Source organism: Cupressus sempervirens, chromosome 11 (genome assembly GCF_028749045.1).
Source record: "Cupressus sempervirens isolate cs-2001-9-10 chromosome 11, ASM2874904v1, whole genome shotgun sequence".
In the NCBI taxonomy this organism is placed as follows: Eukaryota; Viridiplantae; Streptophyta; class Pinopsida; order Cupressales; family Cupressaceae; genus Cupressus; species Cupressus sempervirens.
The window spans coordinates 584827696-584850073 of NC_143128.1; the positions used below are offsets into that span (position 1 = coordinate 584827696).

General features: G+C 33.3%; 1 protein-coding gene across 4 annotated transcripts in view; it reads left to right on the top strand.

Annotated features, from left to right (window-relative positions):
- The first annotated feature begins 4727 nt into the window (after positions 1-4727).
- Positions 4728-22378, top strand: part of LOC149531006 (uncharacterized) — an 83254-nt gene continuing 65603 nt past the window's right edge. The window contains exons 1-4 of one of the 4 annotated variants that reach the window (XM_089810351.1): positions 4728-5261; positions 5333-5386; positions 8781-8864; positions 9553-9678. In XM_089810351.1, coding sequence (XP_089666477.1) covers positions 4965-5261; positions 5333-5386; positions 8781-8864; positions 9553-9678 — 561 coding nt within the window. In that variant the 5' untranslated portion in view covers positions 4728-4964. The remainder of the gene's footprint in view (positions 5262-5332; positions 5387-8780; positions 8865-9552; positions 9679-22378) is intronic. The other 3 variants (XR_016358844.1, XR_016358845.1, XM_089810352.1) reach the window with 3 other exon arrangements.

Sequence of the window (22378 nt, forward strand, 5' to 3'; positions counted from 1 at the left end):
TATATATATATATATAATTTTGTTAAATATTAATTTAGTTTTAGTTAAAAGTAATTTAGTTGCATTTAAAATTAATTTTAGTTTGAAAGATAATTAAATTTAGTATAGTTTAAATCAAATTTAATAATAAAAAAAATAAAAAAATTTAGTATTGAATATTACTACTTGTAGATTGAAGTTTTATTAAGGAGGGTTAGGGTTATGTGATAGTGGATTATACAACCATTTGCCCTTTAAGAATTATTTTAATTAAAAATATTATTATATATTTGAATAAATAATAATCATTATTATTGTGAATGAAATGAAGACATAGTTTCATTATGAACAGGTTCTTTTAAACTACGAAATTTACTATCGAACTAAACTTGAAACTATAATGACTAGGGAACTTTTACAAACAAAAACTTGAACTTTATTCCAAATCAAACTTTATGAAGTTATATCAAAAACTAAAATGGTTGAATAACCACACTTGTTTTTATTGTCCGTGGTAACGTTATGTTTTACTTTGTGATTGGGTTATGGGGAAACCTAGTAGTTCAACCAAATAGGAATGTTTACTAGAGGCTTGGAAAGTGGTTGTTTCTTTAAGGTGGCTCTTATGTGATGGTTTTAGTCACGATTATTCTTTCCCAACCAATGTTATGACCTCATTTTTTTGTGATGAGATCTAGTTCTTCTTTATAAGCTCATGTGTTGTGATTTTCTTGGTATAACCTTTGAGGTTTTGATCAATTATTTATTGATGCTTTCCAGCCACTCATATAGGATTGATGTGATTATTGTAATTTTAATAAGATATACCTTTACGAGATTAAGGTAGGTTCTTTATATGTGTGTTGGGAAGTGGCTTGCAATGGAGGCCAAAACCTTAAAGAGGTTGCCTGGGTAACCTATTGTAAGTTGCTTTAATAAGTGATAACATTCTCATTAATGGGATTAAAATGAATGAGCAAGAGTCAGTATGTTACCTCACCCATGCCTCGATTGATAGTACATGCTAAGATGGGAGTAGAGAGGATGCTTGGTTGTGACCTTGCCTTGTTAGTATGCCTTGTCTATAAGAAATGATACTAATGCCACATAGAGTCACTAGGCGGTTGGGGTCCTGAGAGACTTCCAGGGTAACCTTAGAGTTGACTCATATGATTACACTTACCCACATGCATGTTAAGTTTCCTACATGTCTTTGTTGCCTTTGGGATTAGATGTTACTTGTGTACTTGGTATATTTGAGATATATTTCTATCAAGATTCCTTGACCTAGATTCTTGTTATGATTTTTGGATCGTTATCTGTTTGGGACTTAAGATTATCTCCTCAACATGGTGGGAGTGGGCCATTTACGTTCCATGAGGTCAGGTGGCAATATTTTTGATATCATTGATATCCAACAACTAGATGTTGATGCTGGATGTACCTTGTATAGTTGTTCTACTATTTTGATCTTATGATTATATTCTATCTTCATATTATGGTATTACATACTTTGATTATTTTAGATCCCACGTGATGTTATAGCTTATCATGGTGTATATTGTTTTAGCATTTCATACCCTATGACATGTGCATAGGACGAGTATGCACTTTGGTTAGGCCATGTGACATCTTATGTACTTTTATATGCTTTCGCATGATTTTGTACATGTGATTATTTTATGACATGGACTTTGTTTATTTATTAGATTTTATCTTAACTAAACCTGTGAGTGTGATTCAACATTATGGAACCCTAGAGAGATGTAATTGTTATTGTATTGCTTATGTATGTATGTGAGTTATTGGTTCCACTATGTTATCTCTTGATTGTTTTAATATTTCAAAAAAATGTTTAGCAAACTTAGGGATATTATTGGTTAATTTCTTTTGGGTTCACTAGTGGGGCGTTACATATTGTGTTTATGTGAAATGTAAAAGGTTCTAATGAAAGAATATGTGTATTAATCAACAAGCCTAGCTATAGAAAGGGGTTTAGCCCTAAGTATAATTTGATATTGTAATAGCCCATGAAAGAGGAAGAATTCAAACACGTACTCATTTATTATAATAAGAAGGAATGTGTTCTTCAAAGACTTCAAATAAGGGTGGGGTGTTGCATTTTTTAATTCTTTTCAGGTTGTATGTCTTGGGCTATATTGAGGGTTTTCTTTCCTATTATTTTTTCTTCGATGCCCGCACTTTACATGAGGACAAAATGTAAATATTTTTAAACTTAATAATATTAAAGGCATAAGACAAAAAAGAAAACATTATGAAACTCTTTACAGAATGTGATGACAACTCAGGCAAGGAGCTTGTCTTGGTTAAACGTAAATAGGAAGTATGTAATAGTTAAGTAAAATCTTACAATTTTAAGGTAGGATTACTATTCTATGATATGCAAGCAAACTTAGATGAGACTTTAAAACTCTCCAGAGTCATTTTTTTATTATCTAATATCATATATAGATAATTATATGAACATCTTTTAGGAGACTTCGTTAATGTAGGTTATTAAGATACTTTTAGTTTATTTGTTTGCTATCTTTGTTTATGTTTACATAGACACACACACACACACACACACACACACACACACACACACACACACACACACACACACACACACACACACACACACACACACACACACACACACACACACACACACACACACATGTACTTCAATCCTAAACCTAATTTACATATGTAATTCAATCCTTGTGACTTCATTCCTTTTTTAATCATTATAATATAATTATTGTGATAATTATAACGAAATGAATAAAACTTGACTCTCTTCACAGTCATTCAAATTTCAAAATAGCCAGATAAACATCTATTATCTATATGATTCTTGCTCGAAAAAATGAGGAGAAAAGGAGAGTGATTTAAAGTTAACCCTGCATTAATATCAAAGAAAGGAAAACAAAGGACTCAAAAAAATAAAGAACAAATGAGCATACATCTCAATCATATAGTTGAACTCGGATAAAGAAAAAATGGCATCTCAGTTAAAATAATACAAAGAAGCAAAAATACATGTATGACCAGTTTTGTGTGTTTACGCGCGCACACACACACACACATATGATCAATAATTCAGTAAAGAAAAGTAGCGGATAGGAAAAAGGAAATAGGAGAATATACACACACACACACACACACATGTATATGTATATATAGATGTATATATACATATATTCATATATGCATGTGTTTACATATACATATACATATATATTCACACAAATATATATTCATATATGTATATATATACACAAATATATGACCTCATATGTTGACCTTCTTTGCGCGGAGGATGATATTCATGAACACGTACAAATTTAGTTATAATTTCTCCCTCTCTCTCTCTCTATATATGCATGTGTGTGTGTGTGTGTGTGTGTAATCAATAATTCAGTAAAGAAAAGTAGCAGATACACACACACACACACACACACAAAACTGGTCATACATGTATTTATACATAATTTTGCTTCTTTGTATTATTTCTACTACGATGGCATTTTTTCTTTATTTGAGTTCAACTATATGATTGAGATGTATACTCATTTGTTCTTTAATTTTTTGAGTCCTTCCTTTTCCTGTCTTTGATATTAATGCAGGTTTAACTTTAAATTACTCTCCTCATCTCACTATTTCGAGTAGGAATCATATAGATAATAGATGTTTATCTGGCTATTTTGAAATTTGAATGATTGTGAAGAGAATCAAGTTTTATTCATTTTGTTATAACTATCAAAATAATGACATTATAATGATTAAAAAAGGAATGGAGTCACACGGATTGAAGTACATACGTAAATTAGGTTTAAGATGTCCTAAATAATGCTAAATATCCTAATTTTGAGCGGATCTTAAAGTATGAATGCTTTTGAAATTTGTGCATTTATCTATTAAAAGAAGGGTCATCCTCAATCTATTAAGAATGTTTTAGATGATCTATTTTGCATACATGAATAACTCCATGATGTTAGTTTTAATAAGTTGAGAGATTGAAGTTAAGTATTTTTCATTTAGATTGAAGAATTAAATTATAAGTGGAAAGTTAAATCAATTAAACAAATACTAAAATTTGCTTGGAGAAGTATTGTTTGTTTGTTTATATTGTGGATGTAGGGGGATGTAAAGTTTGTTTGGAAAAGGTCACATGCTCCTCATGAAATTTTATGCATGGAGTTTCTGTGAAATGTAAAAAGTTATCATGTATGAATATGTAGATCAATCAACAAGCATAGATGTAGAAAGGGGTTTAGTCCTAACTGTAATTTGATATTGTAATACCCCAAAGAAGAAATAATTCAAATATGTACTCATTTGTTGTAATAAAATGGAATGTCTTCTTCAAAGACATGTAATTTGATATTGTAATACCTCAAAAAAAGAAGAAGAATTCAAATATGTACTCATTTGTTGTAATGAAATGGAATGTTTTCTTCAAAGACCTCAAATTAGAATGGGACATATGTATTTATTATTAATTTTTTAGGACATAATGTCCTACACTATGTTAATTTTTTTCTTCAGTATTCTTTTTCTCCAATACTAATACCTACAATTTAAACACAGTGAAAATACAAATATTTAAAAAGTTAATAAAATACAAGACATAAGCCTTTACCCCCACCCCACACATACATATGTATATATAATTATTTTCAATATAACCATCAGATTCACGTTTATAAATATAAATATAAATACTTCAAAATATTTAATAGAATTTGGAGGTAGCCAGTTTTGAAACTCGATAAGGAAAATCACGATGCCTCAATCTTTCTAGCGGGCTATCACACCATGCAATATCTCTATTAATAACAAAATTACAGAAAGGCAGGGGAAATTTTGAGAAATATATCAATCGTACGTTGAAAAATTACAATCCATATTCTGGTCGGTAGTCAAATCATATCACTGATGTTTGAAATTCGCTTGGAATCGGTCCCAAATAAGCAGAGATGAACTTATCTACTGGAATGATATTAAAACCACCTCTTCAAAGCCCTGCAAATGCCAATGGCAACGCCATGGCCTTTCCTTTCACATCCCTCAGCTTTTATTCGAGGTCTAACATTTCACATAGAAAACCAGGTTTTATATCCTTACACTCCAAGCCACTGCAATGGACTGGCGTGGCCAAATTTAACAAAGATTTTAAAGAAGTGTCCGTTCACGACAAACATATAAACAAGGAGGTCATTGCCCTCACTCCTCAGTTATATGATTACATCTTAGCCAATGTTCGCGAGCCACAGGTTGGTTAATACAAAATTTAAAATTTCTCATTGACTGTAGATTCGTAACAAAATTGAAGCACTTATTACAGATTCTCCGGGAGCTTCGGGAAGAGACGTCTAGGATGAGAGGGAGTCAGATGCAGGTAAAAGTTCCTAGTCGTATCGTATTAAATAAACTAATTCCGTTTAGTTTTTCCCCTACATTAAATATCACATTACGCGTCCCTGAGGCATTGAGCCTGGGTTACATCTTTTCCTATTATTTTTGTCACAGTTTACCTATATTTTCCAGAGATTGAGTGCCAATTACATTATATGCCTTCTACACCTTCTCCGAGGAATTGAGCCTGGGTCGCATAATCCTCTTATTATTATTTTTTTAAACCACTTTACCCATACATGCAAGGTTAAGCGTCAATCACATTATACGCTTTTTACATGTTCCCTGAGGAATTGAACTTGGGTTACATTTTTTCTTTTTCTTTTGACACAACGTACCCATATCTGCAGAGGTTAAATGCCGATAACATTTTAGACCGGACCCGGGTCACCCGTTTTCTTTGAAATTAAAAACCAAAAATGCCCTTTATTTTTTTCTCTGTAAAGGATATCTAACCAATTAGAGTAAATATCACTTTAACATTTTCCTTGGTGACTTGAACTCATTGGTGACTAGTACTATCTGCTACAACTTTAAAAAAATTGAAAGATCTCTTTACAAATTTTTAAAATAGTGCTTTTAAAAAGTTGAATATGACTGAGAATTTTTTCTAAGACAAAAAAAAAAAGTTCTCATGTTCACTACCAAAAATACATCTCATATTAGTTGGAAAGCTTGGTCTGTGACAACATATATAGTCTAGTGCTGTACGATCTTTATCTCAATGGAAGTGATCCTTCTACTAACATAATGTTCAATTGATTGCAAATGTGTATGTTCACTTCCTCAACTTCTCCTCTTTTATGACAAAACTAAAAGAAAATCCACCTTTTAAATGCCTCTAAAAAATGTCTTTCACCTCAAGTTGAACTAAAATAATCCTCACATCTAACCACCAAGTCCTTATTGCATGGTCTTCTTTGCTTAGATTGTGTCCATGGTGCTGAAAAAATAAAAAAGCAGATGAGGGTCTAGATCTTTTTGTAAAGACTGTCTGGTTCACATTGTAATGCTTCGTGAGCCTTCTGGGTTAGCTATGCTAAGGCAGTCTAGAGTTAGTTTTCGTTCCAAGTTTGGTGTTTATCATTTCAAGGAACTATGATGATATCAATATTTGGCTGAGAAGGTAACAAAACTCTTTATTGAAAGAAAAAAAACAGGAGAAGTAAATCAACTGTAGAAGTTTAGAGTCCTAATCTAGCCTATGAGACCTTAGATATGGTACGATAGTAAACAGATCAATGGAAGTTAAACTAAAAAAACACCTTCATCAATAACATTTGTGAACTTTGAAGGGTTGCATTCTTATGTAATTGGGCAAGTTTGTAAAGGTGACATTTTGGTTCATATCTGTTGTGACAATGTTGTTTGTGTTGATATTGCCTATTAATACAAGGCAGACATAGTTGGTTCTGTCAGTAAAAGATGATCTAAACAATGGTCCAACAGAGGGTGTTTGGTTGCAGAGGAAATCTGGGAGCAATTTACATATTCACACCTTTGATGAAATTTCCATCTTTTTGCAGCGTTCTATAATGATAGTTGTTTCAAATTGGAAGAATTTCTTTTTATGTATAACTATAAATGCAACATACTTAGGCTTCCATTCGGCTTAAAAACTTCCTTGAGTAGGTACTGCAAACTTGAAGCACTTTCCTATGGTCACTCAAGTCTCTGGCCAGCAAAAAAGTGATATGCCGAATTTCAAGGCAAAGATTTGATCGCTTACTGTTTCCCTTTTTAAGATATGTTTTCAGATCATTCACTCGTGAACTAAAGGAGTGGTATAACTTTCCGTGAGACTATTCTTACTATTTACCATGGAATCTGCAAACAGGCTTCAGAGGTATGTTTGCCATTATCGCAAGAGTAGTGTAGTGATGTGACATCTGAACTAACTTTGCAACATGTATTTCAATAAGCAGGAGAAGTTGACGAAGGAAGTCTTTTCAGGTAAGTTCTTCAAATAGGACCTTTGTACTAAAAGGTTGTGGATGTTTTTGTGAACTAGTGCGGGTTCCATTGTTCACACTTACTTCTTGGTGACAGACTTTCTTTACGGTCTTAATGTCTTCTGTTGTTAGAAGAGTCTGGGATCTATGTAAGGTGCTCCGTTTTCATTTCCTTTTCTGGCACCTTAGTTGTCGTTGATATGTAATACTTCCTTTATTAGACAATGCCAGTTAATTATAAAAGATATGACTTAGGAGTCTTATGGATCATCAATTGCGTACTGTTCAATCTTGATACATAATCTTAGTAATTGATTAGCATATATGTTTGGGAAAGGAAAAGCAGGACAGTAGTAGGTGGCTTTAGGGTGCATGAAATTGACACCACAGGAGAATATTAGAAAGGAAGAAATAGTATAATTTTCTTAAGGAATAGTGAAGGTGGAGTTTTTAAAGGGTTTGATCCCTTTTACAAAGACTGGAATAGATGCACCAATAAAGCCTAAGAAACAACAAAGATATTACAGCAGCAAGGTCCTAACAGCATTAATGCTGCAAGCAACAAGTAGCTTTCAGCAGATTTTGCTAAGGCATTGGATTGACGAATTGTAAAATCAGTATATTAACACCTTTTGTAATTTAAAACTTTTACCCACACAATAATTTCAAATACTGATATAAACAATTATGCACATGAACACAATAACACAATGTTTACATGGAAACACAATGAGGGAGAATACCACGATAAATAATTGTTTTTTGTATAAACTAATTCCTTACAATGATTTGTAGGCACCAATCTACTAGGGACTGCAACCTCTATATTTTATGAGCACCAACCTGCTGGAAGCACCAACTCCCACACTTCGTAGGCACCAACTTACTGAAAGCACCAACTCCCAAATTCAGCAATTCAGCTAGATTGCAAACGCTTTCAGAATCATATGCAATAAAGTAGCCTTAATTGTATTCTGACTGTTGGCAATATAAAATGGAGGAAAGTGTCTTTCACGTTTGTTGTTAACTTTTTCTTTCACAAAAAGATGTGCTACGTGATTCCCTCCACTCATAATCTGCTTTTAGCTATTTAATTCTCTCCTCCAAAATTTTAATAACTTCCTGTTCCCACTAATTGAGAAGTAGAATAAAAGCAACAATTCTTTGTTTGATCCGGTAAATAGATGACTTTCTATTAGGACGGATGTGCAAGCAAAATGTCATTTTAAGGTTTTTTAAATTTATTTATCCATTGGCTGCTTTTTGGATACATTTGTTTGGGATTTTTTGTTATTTTTTACGGTAATTCATTTGCTACATGGTTGGAAGATGATATATTTAATTTTTTCTATCTCTGATGGATTTGTACTGTTGCTACTTGCTGTTTAAAGTTTGTTAACTGCCAGTCTTTGATTTTGAAAGTAGGTATCGCCTGATCAAGCACAATTGCTAGCAATGCTTGTTCAAGTGCTCGGGGCACAGTGGTGCATTGAGGTTGGAGTTTACACTGTATGTATTCTCATATTTCGAAGATTCTAAATGATCTAGAATTGTACTTTTTAGTTGGTATATAAAAGTTACTTGTTTTTAACTTTTTAGCTTTTGTGATCTGCATTAATCTTCTTGAGATTGGTCCATACATCTAATACCTTCCATCTACTCTTCATTATAGTTTAGAGCAGATCTTTATGACCCTATGATCTTTCCAATTCTTGCCACATGATTCTTCTGAGTGAACTGTTTGCTTATTTCTAACTTTTGGTTCTTTATTTGATTCTACGTTGTGAACTGTTTGCTTATTTCTATCGTTTGGTTCTTTTACTTTATGATAGTGTAAATTTTAAATGCATCCCATCTTATGAATTCATGAAGTAGATTTTTATCCCTTTATGTCCTTTGTTTATTACAATTTTTCTTTTGTTTAATTCCTTTTTTAGGTGCTTATTATTTCCTTGCCTGGCATTTGGATACTTTTCTTTGCTCTATATAATGAAGTTGAAGTGAAATTTTCCTATTAGCTAGAATAGAATTTTGGAAACTAATCTTGTAGTGAAATAGTACTGAGAATTAACTATAATCAACTTCATCAGAAATGAAGAAACAATTATGAACAAAGTAAGTTTTGACAAAAGGGACCTACATATATTGTTGTGCTTTTTTATTATGAGGATTGACCTTGCTCGTTATACTGTTGCAGGGATATTCATCTTTAGCTGTTGCCTTGGTGCTACCTGAGACAGGTCGCTTGGTAGCTTGTGAAAGAGATGCTAGTTGTCTTGCAATGGCTAAAAGGTATTATCAACGAGCTGGTGTGTTGGGCAAGGTGATCAGCAGCATTTTACTTGTACCAAACATTGTTGATATTTGATTTCCCTTGCTCATGTTATCTTTTATTGTATTGAATTGAAAGTTGGTTTGCTTCTAAATGTTAATGCTCAGAATAAAGTTACTTATTATTAATTTTTTTGGAAAAAATGATTGTAAAGAAAGGACCTTTGCTAAAAATTTACAGAGTACATATTAATCCAAAAGTTCACTTCTCTCTTATATATAAAATTTGTACAACACATAAAAACATGAAAAATTTGGGGAAACGGTGCACTCAGATGATTTGCTAAAATTGATTGGAACATCTATCTTCAATTAGACATAAGACCATTTGAACATAGTTAATGTTAAATATCAGACTTTATTTGTGATGAAAAATAAATTTATATTTCTTCCTTTTAATACAGATATATTTGATACTATCACTGAGATTAAAGGAAGAGAATAACTCTCAATCAAGGTAGTGATGTAGTGCCTGCCCCTAGGTCGCATTTTTGTTATCATTGTCGAACTCTTTTAGGGCTAGTTTTATGTTGATGATTATTAGTAACATTATTTTGAGATTATCAGATATTGTTTCAGATTCAGTTTATTATATGATGAGATTACTTGGTACTTTATAGTTCATGTATGCATGATGATTATTCAAGTGATTTCAGTTATTGATGATGATTAGATAGATGGTTTATTCTGTGTGTGTTTTCTTATGGATACTTACCCCATACTTGCATGTGTATGGTGTGCGTGTTTGTTTTCTTTCTGTATGGCGTTTCTGATGTGGTTAAGGAAAGGAGTCGTAGTCACCTACTAGTCGGGATCTACACGATGCACCACTTCTTGCCATTGCCTGTTTAGCTTAGTATATATATTGTGCTTGTACATGCGTGGGTTTTATGCAGGTTGTAGGTACCGGGTATCGACTTCCCTGAATTGCCAAGATGAGCGTACCCTATCGCATTATCTCAATGGTAAGAGAGGGGAGATAAAATTCTCAAGTCCAAATCCCAACCCTTTAAGCCATTTGTCCTAATTCAAAATTATGACAAGTATCTGAGTCGGGTACCCTTTGAATATGTCGGATGACGTAATTCATGATATTAACCCTTTTGGTTTGATTTTGTATGTGTTTTGCTATGATGGGTTTTTGTATTTTACTTTATGAGTCTTTAGTGTATTTTCTATTAATTAAGCTTAATTAAAAGATTTAATTAATGGTTTAATTTAATGAAAAATTAATATGATATTTATTTTATTTAATTAATTGAAAAATTAATTAAATAAAATAATTAAATTTGAAGATAAAAGTTATAAGTTTAAATTTAGAACGTGATAATATTTATTAATTTAATAATACTATATTTAGAGCTCATTTTTATTTTATCAATTAAGTTTCAAAAATAAATTTAAAAGTGGAAAAGATATTAAAATTATTAACAGATTTTAGATCGCATGATGCGTGCATGTGATTAAAATATATTAAGATAAAACAAGTGGATTTAATAAAGTGAGTGCATGAGATTTAAAATTAATAAATTAATTTTAAAAGGAGTCAAATGAATATTAAATAAAGAAATTTAATAAATTAAGGTGTATTATTTTAATATTTATTTACATAGGAGTATGCGAACTCTTGTAAGTTGTCATGTTGACAACACAAGAGTTTGCACTCTAATTGTGCACGTGTTGTCTACATGTAGGAGTTAGCAGATTATTTGAGCACATGTTGTCTACAACATTCTAGAGACCTCATCATGTTTATTTTCTTGTCGTAGAAGTTACGTGCTTAGTTGTCATGCTTATCTCCTAGTTCTTTCTAGACACATTCTAGATGCATCTTAGAGGCCTTTATATAGAGGCTCTCCTAGTATGCTTGGACAAGTTGACATGCATTCGAGAAGCTCATATGCTTCTACATGCTCATATGCTTCTACAAGCACTTCTAGTCACTTGGGGGTTTCGGTTGGTTTGATTCTTGGAGGAATGGCGAATGTTGGAGAAGGAAGGGATTTTTTCTATGGACTTCTGAGGCATAGTAAATTAGCATCAGTATCCAGGTGCACTCGTGATTTTCGCATATTCCATTTGCACTCTTTCTCTTCCTGTCTTCATCGTGTCTGTTATATGTGTCTGAATATACTCCATGAACGAATCTTCAATCTTCAAATTGGAATCTAGATATGTATGTTAATTTTTATTTGGTTGCGAAGAAAACATTAGGAAACCCTAGTTTTATTTATGAAGGAAATTCATCACAAACTGCCTTGTCGCTGTCCCTTACATAAACCCGAACTCAGACATTCATAACTTTTTACCTTGACCAAATTTATTTGATCGCTCTAGTCAGATTTAGCGCAACTTGGCCCTCTCCAACACATTTCAAATTTGGCCCGATCCAATGGTTCATTACGGAGATATGGCCGCCGTACTGGGACTGTTTTATTCAATGATAGTCATTCCTCCATTTTTCCATAACCAGGAGTTTTTTGTGCTTAAACTTCACAAAAATAATCTATCAAAGCATGAAATGAATTAAAAACTAAACCAACATAGATCTAAGACATATATACTCAAGATTTTATCCAAATGAGAAGTCTTTTCAATACAAAAAGCAGACTATGCCCTTATAGAAGCACGCTAGGACTTTGCAGAGAATTTAATTTGGTATTGTATGAAACTTTGTTACATTGCATCATTTCGACCACAGACACCCTAAAAACTCCCTACCATTCCTCCCCTCCTAAAACTCATGCTCATCAATGCTAATAATACATTTCAAACCAGTTGCAACTCCCTCAAACCGGTTACAGTCAATTATGATTGTTTACATTTAGTTGAATGTTTTGTTGTGTAGTTGACAACATGGTTGTCAACTTTGATAGCCTTACATCATTATGCATTTTATTAATATTCCAAAGTATTTTCAAGAGTTTTATCCCAACTTTAAATCCTCAAACCACTCTTAAATCCCATAAACCCTCTACGAGCCTTCTAGGCTTCATTTTGCCAATTTTTGGCAATTTACATTTTTAGGCACTTCAAGTGCATTTGACACCATATAATGGCTCTACTTTCCATATTAAAATAAATTGGACCTTTGAAGGTCTTTAAATAACTCATCTACCTTAGAATCCCGAAGTGAACCCTAGGTACACTAACTCCCAAAATGCCATTAAGGCTACATCTTTGATCATTTTACAAAGTGATCAATCAAAACATTTAAAACATAAACAAAACATTTTTAAGTGACCATTGTGGACTTATTACAATCAAATGACCCTTCAAGGTCATGTTCATCCTTTGATCCCCCTAGGATCTATTTAGTGACCCTAGTTCCTCTAGGCTTTTTGTCCTTGGCCCTGGTGGTTCTGCACTAGTTAATAGTAGAAGAAGTGTAATTAATTATTAGTCAATTTAAGTAAATGGATTTTTTAAATGAGGGCAAATTAAAAGAAAAGAGATATTAATAAGTGGAATTAAATAATTGAATTATTAATGAGATTGATTTTACTTAAAATCAATGAGGATTATTTTAAATAAATGATTGTCCTTGAAGTGTTTAAAGGAAATTGTAAACTAATTATTTGAAAGTTGATAAGTATTATTCTAATGTTTTGAATAATGTGAATGATTTTATCTAAAAGTCAATGGGAACTAGTTCAATGATTTAAATAACTAAATAATTATCTTATGATTATTTTAGAGAATTGTTTTAAAATAATGGAGGGATAATTCTATGTTTAATTCAAAAAAAAAAGGGTCGAGTTGTAGATTAAATGAAGAATCTTATACATTTGAAATGTACTTGAAAACGAAAACTGAAACCTAATATTTGGTTTAACCATGTGATTTCCAAGGCAAATCAAAACACGTGTTTGTATCTTGTTTTCTTTATGCTATCCAAGTTTGGGGTTTGGATGGTCCTAGAGTGTTGACCAATTAGGACGTCTACCAGAGGCTTGGGAGTTATGTGAATGTGATGGCATATTGATGTTATTTGATCTCGATCTTTCTAAAACCCAACTATGGTAATGTGATGGCATGCTCTATGAGATGCTTGTATTTACTGATTGTTATTGCTTTCCAGTCTTCTTGTGTGAAGCTGAGGTGTATGTATTTGAGACACTTGACTTAACCATTTTTGAGTCATCGATCAATTATCTTTGGACTACATTCCAGTCGCCATGATGGGACTAAAGTGTTGATTTCTTTCTTGATGTTGTCATGTTGTGACATGTTTTGACTCGACCATTTTGGAGTCTTCGATCAGTATTATTTGCTTTGAGATGCCTTTTTGGTTGCTCGTTGAGAACCAATGGATATGGTGATTTATCATTGATATGGATATTGAGATTTATTTTGAGATACTATACGGTTGCTCGATGAGGACCGATGGATATTGTGATTATCATTGATACCTTCAGTTGCTAATAGAGAACTGGTTTGGTCATGATTATCAATGGATGCTTTTCAGTTGCTCATGGAGATTTGATGTTCTTATTGTGGATTATTTTTTGGTATTTTTCCAGTCGCTTGTTTAGGACTGGGGTGATTTTATGTGATTATGGATTTGTACTTTTATTGAGCCTAGGGTAGGTTATCTACTTGTAGTGTCGAGAAGTGGCTTGCAATGGAGGCCGGGGCCCTAAGTGTCTGTCAGGGTAACTCATTGTAAGTTGTATTAATAAGTGAAAACATTACACTAAATGGGGATTAAAATAAACCTAATAAGATAATTGTATGTTCTCGCCCATGCCTCGAGTGCTAGTACAGACTAGGATGGGAGTAGAGAGAACGCTTGGTTGCGACCTTGCATTCCGTAGTATGCCTCGTCAGTATGAGAGGATACTAGTGGCCGCATAGGGATCACTAAGGGGCCGGGGTCTATTGAGAGACTACCAGGGTAACTCTAGCGTGATTCGTGCGATGACACTTTCCCACTTACATAGTAGGTTTCTTACGTGTCTTGTGTGCCTTTGGGTATAGGTGTCGACCCTTTTATAATGGAACCTTTGAGTTAGCATACTTTTAGGATTTCCTGAACTTAGAGGGTACTTGTGTTATGTGATTTGATATCTTGTTTGGGACTTGAGACTATCTCTCCAGCGTGGTGGGAGTGGGCCATTTAGGTCCCACACGGTCGGGTGGTAGTGCTTTTTCACTCTTACCATTTGAGATCCATCTGAGACACCGTGGCTGATGCATTCTTTGTTGGCATCTATCTTCATTCTATTCTTGGATTATGATGATGGACATGTATCCTTATATTGATGATTAGCATATGATAGATGATGTTGTTTACTTATCTTATGCCTTATTTTGCATGATTAGATTTCTGATGCATATGTTGTAGCATGTTAGATTGCTTTCTGCATATGATGTAGTATGTTTTAGGAGTGATATCCCTACTATGATAATACCGATGATCTCTTCGGTGACTTGGGATGTTACGCACGGAGGGATGGCTAGGGCCCATGATGGTCTAATGATGCTATTTACGGTTGGGAGGAACCGTGCACTTAGTTAGATTTGTTTTATTGCTGGATGGATGTATCATGTATGTCATTGGTTTCATTTACTATATTGCACTTGTATCATGGATTTGATGAGGATGATGTACCTTTATTTTCACATATGTATATTCTTTTAAGCCTTTCGTACCCTGTGTCATGTATAGTGGATGATTGAGCATTTCGAATTTAATTGCCAAGAGACATTCAAAACAAATGTGTAATATGGACATTGGACTTTCTATTTATTCTTTCATGTGGATGTGGTAGTGGTTAGACTTAGTATTAATTAGATCAAATGTGACTCAATGTTTTGGGATCCTTAAGGAATGTAACCTGTTATGTATGCTTATAGTTGATTGTATGTTATTGCTTCTGCTACTATGTGTTGATGTCAATGGTTTATCTATCATGATTAAAGAAAAAAAAATTGTTTGGCAAACTTAGTAAAATTTTAGGTTAATTCTTTTGGATCCCTTGGCGGGGTGTTACAAGTGAATAGAATATAGATAATGAGCATAAATTTACTCTGCTTATATCCTTGTATATGTATTTAGATAATGATGCTTTCTCAGATGTGAGAATCTTCCCCAAAAACTGAATATGCTTGAATGCTGCAATGTTATTGAAGACTGTGATAAATAATGTGTTCATTGATTGCAGAGAATGACCAAGTCACTGAGTACATATACTTCACAGGGGAGACATGTTCCTGATGGGAAATGACTCCACGGAGGAGTCACAACCCATTGGGTACGTGGCTCCCCGATGGAGTGTATAAAAACAGTGTTTAACATTTAACCATATCAAATGCCCCGATGATACTTAATCATTATACTTATATGTTATGTAATCAACACCGGAATATATATATATATATATATATATATATATATATATATATATATATCTCAATTATATATTTGTCAAAAATAACAGAACATTATATGATTATAACAATTATTTCATACAAATATGTCAATTTCATTGTTATCCTAAAAGAACTAGTGCATTAATACTCCCTCTTAGTTCAGAAGGATAAATATATAACATGAGACATTAAAATTCACTCAACAAGAAAATCTTTGATCAGAGGATTTTCTACATATATAATAACATGAGGGCATTTGACCTATCAGAATATTAGCATATAATACTCATCAAATACACTTTGATATTATATGGATCAAATAGAGCATTGGCCTATCAGAATATCAATTTAATGATATTCGCCAAGTACTTTGAGTAATGGCCCATCAGAACATCAATTGAATGATGTTCACCAAGTACTCAATGTGTTAATGGCCTATCAGAATATCAAGGTAGGATATTCGCCAAGTACCGAAACCATATATCTATACAAAGTTTAAACAACTTGTAGATAGTCAATTTAATGATATCTAACACCTAGTTGTTGACTTATAAGATAAAGCCTTTTCATAATTTATTTCAACATTTACACAAAATGTATATCATGATACAAGTTGTAAGGTTGTCACCTTTCAATAACTTCTCCAAGTACAAGTACAAAACCATTTGAAAGTCGTCACTTCCTAATGATAGACACATGTTTCATAAATTCATAACATTTATAATATGTAAAGTACAATAATCAATTATACTAAGATATTTTCTCAGAATTTACAATCATACCAAGTTCCTTACGAAAATGTTCCACCTTTGTCTTAGCAAGTGGTCTGGTAAGAGTGTCTACAATTTGATTCTTTGTACTGATATATCTCAACTCAATCGCATTCTTCTCAATCGTGTCTCGAATATAGTGATATGGTATCTCAATGTGTTTTGATCTGTTATGAAACACTGGATTCAAGGAGAGTTTGATGCAGCTCTAGTTTTCACAAAAGCTAATAGTAGGTGGTAAAGGCTTCCCATATAATCCAATTAGGAGCTTCCTTAACCATATGGCTTCTCGTGCTCCCATAAATGCAGCTATGTATTTGGCTTTTGTGGAACTTTGAGCTATTGAAGACTGTTTTCTACTGAATCATGATATCATTGCTGATCCCAAGGTAAAACAACATCTTGATGACTCTTTCAATCGATAGAATTTCCTGCCCAATCAGAGTCTGTGAATCCACTCAGATTTAATTCAGTAGTAGTGTATCTTAGACCATATTCAACTGTACCATGAAGATATCTGAGAATGTGTTTTGCTGCTACTAAATGAACTTGTTTGGGTTCACACATGAAATGACTAAGAACATTTATTGCATAACAAATGTCAGGTCTTGTATTTACCAAATACATTAGAGATCCAATAATTTGTCAATAGAGTGTAGGATCAACATTCTGAGAATCTTCGGTTGCCTCTTTTAGTTTCAGTAGATTTGTTTCCATAGGGGTCTTTATTGGTTTGCTGTCCACTATGCCAAATCTTTTGAGTATGTCTAGTGTGTTCTTCCCTTGATTTAAGAAGATCTCATTGTCATGTTGCCATACTTCTAGTCCCAAGAAGTAGTGTAGTTTCCCAAATCCGTCATATCAAATTCAGATGCAAGATCTTGTTTACATTTGTCAATCAGGTGATCTCCTGTAATCAAAAGGTCATCAACATATAAAACCATAATCAACAAATCCCCTTGTAGTACTTAGAAGTACAAATATAGAGACCAAGTTTCTCTTTATGCCTGGTACGTATAGTACTTTAGTGAGTTCAATTGAGATTCCTAATTTCAGATTTATAGTACATGACCCTATTCCTTTTACTGGATAACTGGTGTCATCTCAAATAGTTACTTCATCGACATAATCTTTTTTGATTGAGTCTAGTTGTTCTTTGAAGAATATGTCGAGAAGCTCCACTATCAATTACCAAGTATTTGATCTATTTGATGCTTCGCTAGAAAGGGCTGAATAGGAAGCATAATTTTCAAAGTTTCCATTAGAATTGTTTACAGTTGCAAATGAGGCTTGTTTCTTAAGTTTGTTAGGACGTTTAGATGTTGGATGACCAAACTTATCACATCTAAAACATTGCATTTTGGAATAGTCTGGCTGCTTCCTCTTTCCTTTGAATTTTTGTTTCCTCATCTTCTTATTCACTTGTGTAGAAAGGACTTGCATATCTTCTTTTGAGGAAGAGATATTCAAGCCTTGAGATATTAGCATACACTCTTCTTGTACACAATCAGCTTTGAATTTTTCAAATTTAGAAATTCTGGTTCAAGAGCACACGCCTGGTCTAAAGGTATCCCATGATGTTGGAAGTCCTTTTAGGGACATTATAGTTAGCTCTTTTCCATCACAGATATGACCTATTGTTGATAGTTGATTTCTCAACTTAGTTATTCTCATAAAATAAGAGTAAATTGTCTGTCCTTTATTCATCTTGATATTAGAGAGTTTGTCTCTTAAGGTGATAATTTGAATAGTATTGTTGATCTCAAACATATTCTCAAGAGCTTTGTACATTTCATGTGCAGTGTCTAGCTCTGAGATGATTAGGAGTGACTTTTAACACCATCCACAATTAGTGTCATAGCTTTGTTGTTTTCACTTTCCCATTTTTCCAATTCATCATTTCCTTTGGTGGTGGTCTAGACTTTTCAATAAATTTGTTGAAACCATTTTCTCTTAAGATTAACTTCATCCATAGTTTCCATCCCAAAAAATATGAATCGCCCTCAAGCCTGTTTTCTAGTCTCATGCCATTCACCATTTTGAAGAATATGAGATTTCCATAATGTTTTAGTGTATTCAGGGTAAGTCTGATCGGAATCGTCTCTTAGACCTGCTTTGATACCATGTTAAATATGTTTTATTTGTGATGAAAAATGAATTTATATTTCTTCCTTTTAATAGAGATATATTTGATACTATCGCTAAGATCAAAGTGAGAGAATAACTCTCAGTCAAGTTAGTGAATAGAATATAGACAATGAGCAAAAATATACTCTGCTTATATCCTTGTACATGTATTTAGATCAAAGAACCAAAAATCGGAATCAGATTGGAATCGGCAAGGCCTACTCGAATCGTGAATTGCCTATGAATCGCCTATGAATTGACTACGAATTGGCAAGGTGAAAAAATCCTTGAAATTCAAAGATTTTAAAATTGGTGATTTTTTACCAACTTGCCGATTTTGCCAATTCAAGTGATTTATAGCACAAAAATCGGTGAGGCGATTCACCAACTCACCATGAATTGCATGCCTTAAGTCAAATCATGAAATTGCTCGAATTGCAGCAATTCACAGTACTCTGATTTAGATAATGATGCTTTTCAGATGTGAGAATCGCAGTATTCCCCCAAAACTGAATATTCTTGAATGCTGCAATGTTATTGAAGACTGGTAAATAATGTGTTCGTTGATTGCAGAGAACGACCAAGGGAGTCATGTCCCCGATGGGAAAAGACTCCATGGAGGAGTCATGTCCCATTGTGAACGTGGCTCCCCAATGGAGTGTATAAAAATAGTGTTTAACATTTAACCATATCAAATGCCCCGATGATACTTTGGTCAATCATTATAATTATATGTTATGTAATCAACAACAAAATATTTCTCAATTATATATTTGTCAAAAATAACAAAACATTATAACAATTATTTTATACAAATATGTCAATATCATTTTTATCCTAAAAGATGCAGTGCATTAACAGTTCAGAATAATACTAGAAGAAATCAGTGATAATGCTGCCTAGAATAATCTTACATGCTATGCTAACCAACCTGAGTGATCTGGAATAATCTTACAAGAATATTGAAGTCTGCAATAGCTTTCAAGAAACTATAATTTATCAAATCAGATACTGATAAAAAGGCTGGTGAGCAGTACTGGCGATCCAACCACTAAGGCAAAGTCAGTTTCTGATACACATCTTCCTTGAGCACTGCAAACCTTGCCGTGCTAAATTGTTAACCATGAATTAAACCAAAATTTGAAACTTTGTCTTATAATAGTCAATGTTCAAGTATTTTGGCTTCAAAAAGTTCTTGGTGAAGAGCAGAATCATTTCTTCCCTGCATTAGATTTTTCAAGGTTTTAATATGTCTGAAATCTCTTGCTTCTTTTCACCATGTACTTCTCTTTAATTAATTATATGCATTTCATCCTCTACAATACTGCGTTCAATTACCTTGCCTCCACTTCTCAGATTCTGAGAATGCAATAAAAGAACAAAGCATAACTAACGCAGCTAAGAAAAACTCTGCATCAGAGCTATTTTTATTATACTGTTTGCCTCTTGAATGGGATACTTGATATCAGCAAAATTTCAACCATAATTCAAATTTTTTCATGTACGGTTCTATATTCATCAGTGAAAAAATGCCGCATAAGGAAGAAATTGGAACTTTATTCAGATGATTGATTTGTAAATTAGAAATTTTGAATTAAGGATATTAAAAATGAATAGCTAGTAAGTGATGTCAAAGTGAATTTAATATACAAAAAACTCTAGGGAATTTGGAAATTTCAACAAACATTTGTATCTTATACATTTGGGTTTTGAATAATTGAAGTGCATTAGTGTTGATGCACATATTCCTCTGTGCTTGTGCTCATGCTTTATTTACCAATGCTTCTCTGTATATGCTTACTAACAAATGGAGCCATTGTTGAGTTGTGTGTTTTTGTGTTCCGTTTTTGCAATAATTTGTGTTATCGACCAAATTGCCTATTTCTTATTCTTGAAGATTGTAGCTGCAATACAGATCTTTATCTCTGATTTTATGAAAAAGTGTTATGACTGTTATGGTCATCTTCAGCTGAAGAAGACATTTTGTAATAATATTTGAAATTATATTATATAAAGAGACATGTGTCATACGCCATGTGATGAGGCATCCATATGGAAATATGAAGAGTCTTGTATTCAAAATTTGAAGAGACCTCGTGTGTAACATGAAGGGTCTCATTTTCAAATATATTTATCTGATTGCTCAATGCATTGCAAAGTAACGAGACTCAGACTTGGCTCTGACTTGGCAAGGGCAATTCGGCTCGTAACCCGGCTCGGACTCGGTCATGACTCGGCAATGACTTGGCGAGTCAGGGTATATTAATAGAAAAACCTTAGAGAAATATTAAATATTTGATGACTTGGTGGGTCAGGGTCAAGGGTCATTTTGACGTGGTAGGGGCAACTTGACTTGTCGACCCGGATGACTTGCGTGACTCCCGGTGAGTCTCGTTACTATGGACTACATTGTAAGCAATGAAGTGAAAGCTTTGTACTTGAACATTTCATTATCAATAAAAGAGATATTTTCTTGGTGTGGCTGTGTTTTTCCTTCAAGTGGAAGGGTTTTCCCAGGATAATTTCTTATGTTTTTTGTGCTATCTTTCTCTACTTTTCTAATTGTTTATCTAAATTTATGGGCAAAACATTAACACTTATTTCTTGCATCTCTCTAGGCCCAATCTTTTGTAGGTGTTCCCCATCTCTCTGACCCGTGCATTAGCCTAGAACCCTTGGAGTTTTATAGTATGGGAGCATTTCCAATTTTCTAAGTTTGTGTAAATCATCCTACTTTCTCCTTCTTGGTATCCCCATTCCTCTATTTCCACGAGGGTATAGATTTCCCCATATTGTCATGCCTTTGGGTCATTCTTTGCATTTATTCCTTATCTATTGGGACTTGAGAGTTTTCTAGAGTTTCATACCTCGTTGTGAAATCTTGCTCCCTTAGAGGCCTTTATTGGAAAGTAGGGCTTAATCTCACTAGTGTGACTTCCTTTCAAAACCCATTCCTTGATTTATTGTACAAGTCATGAAGTACCCTTTGTTAAAGTTTTGGTAGCAGCAAGAGAAATTCTTCATACTTGTGTTTGATCCTTCAATGTTCTTCATCTATATCAAAATGTACTTTGAGTTCTGGTCTATGTTCTCTCTGATTGAATATGCTATTGTATGTGTTTCTATTCATTACTTCACATTATGATTGTTTATATTTTCTAGCGAAGATGTTCTAGTTGGCCTTTCTTCATTGCCCTCCTGAGGCGTAATACAACTTGTCATATGGTTGAGTTGCTCCATCATGACATGACACTTTCTGTGTAATATCTTGGCATCAAGACATGTCACCATGTGTGTATTATCTTGGCATCGTGGTTTTAGCTGTTAATGGTTCATGATTTTGATCACTGTAAATGCATTGATTGGTGTTGTAATTTTTACAATAGTCTTCTTGTGTTCCATGGTGGAGACCTTTACGTT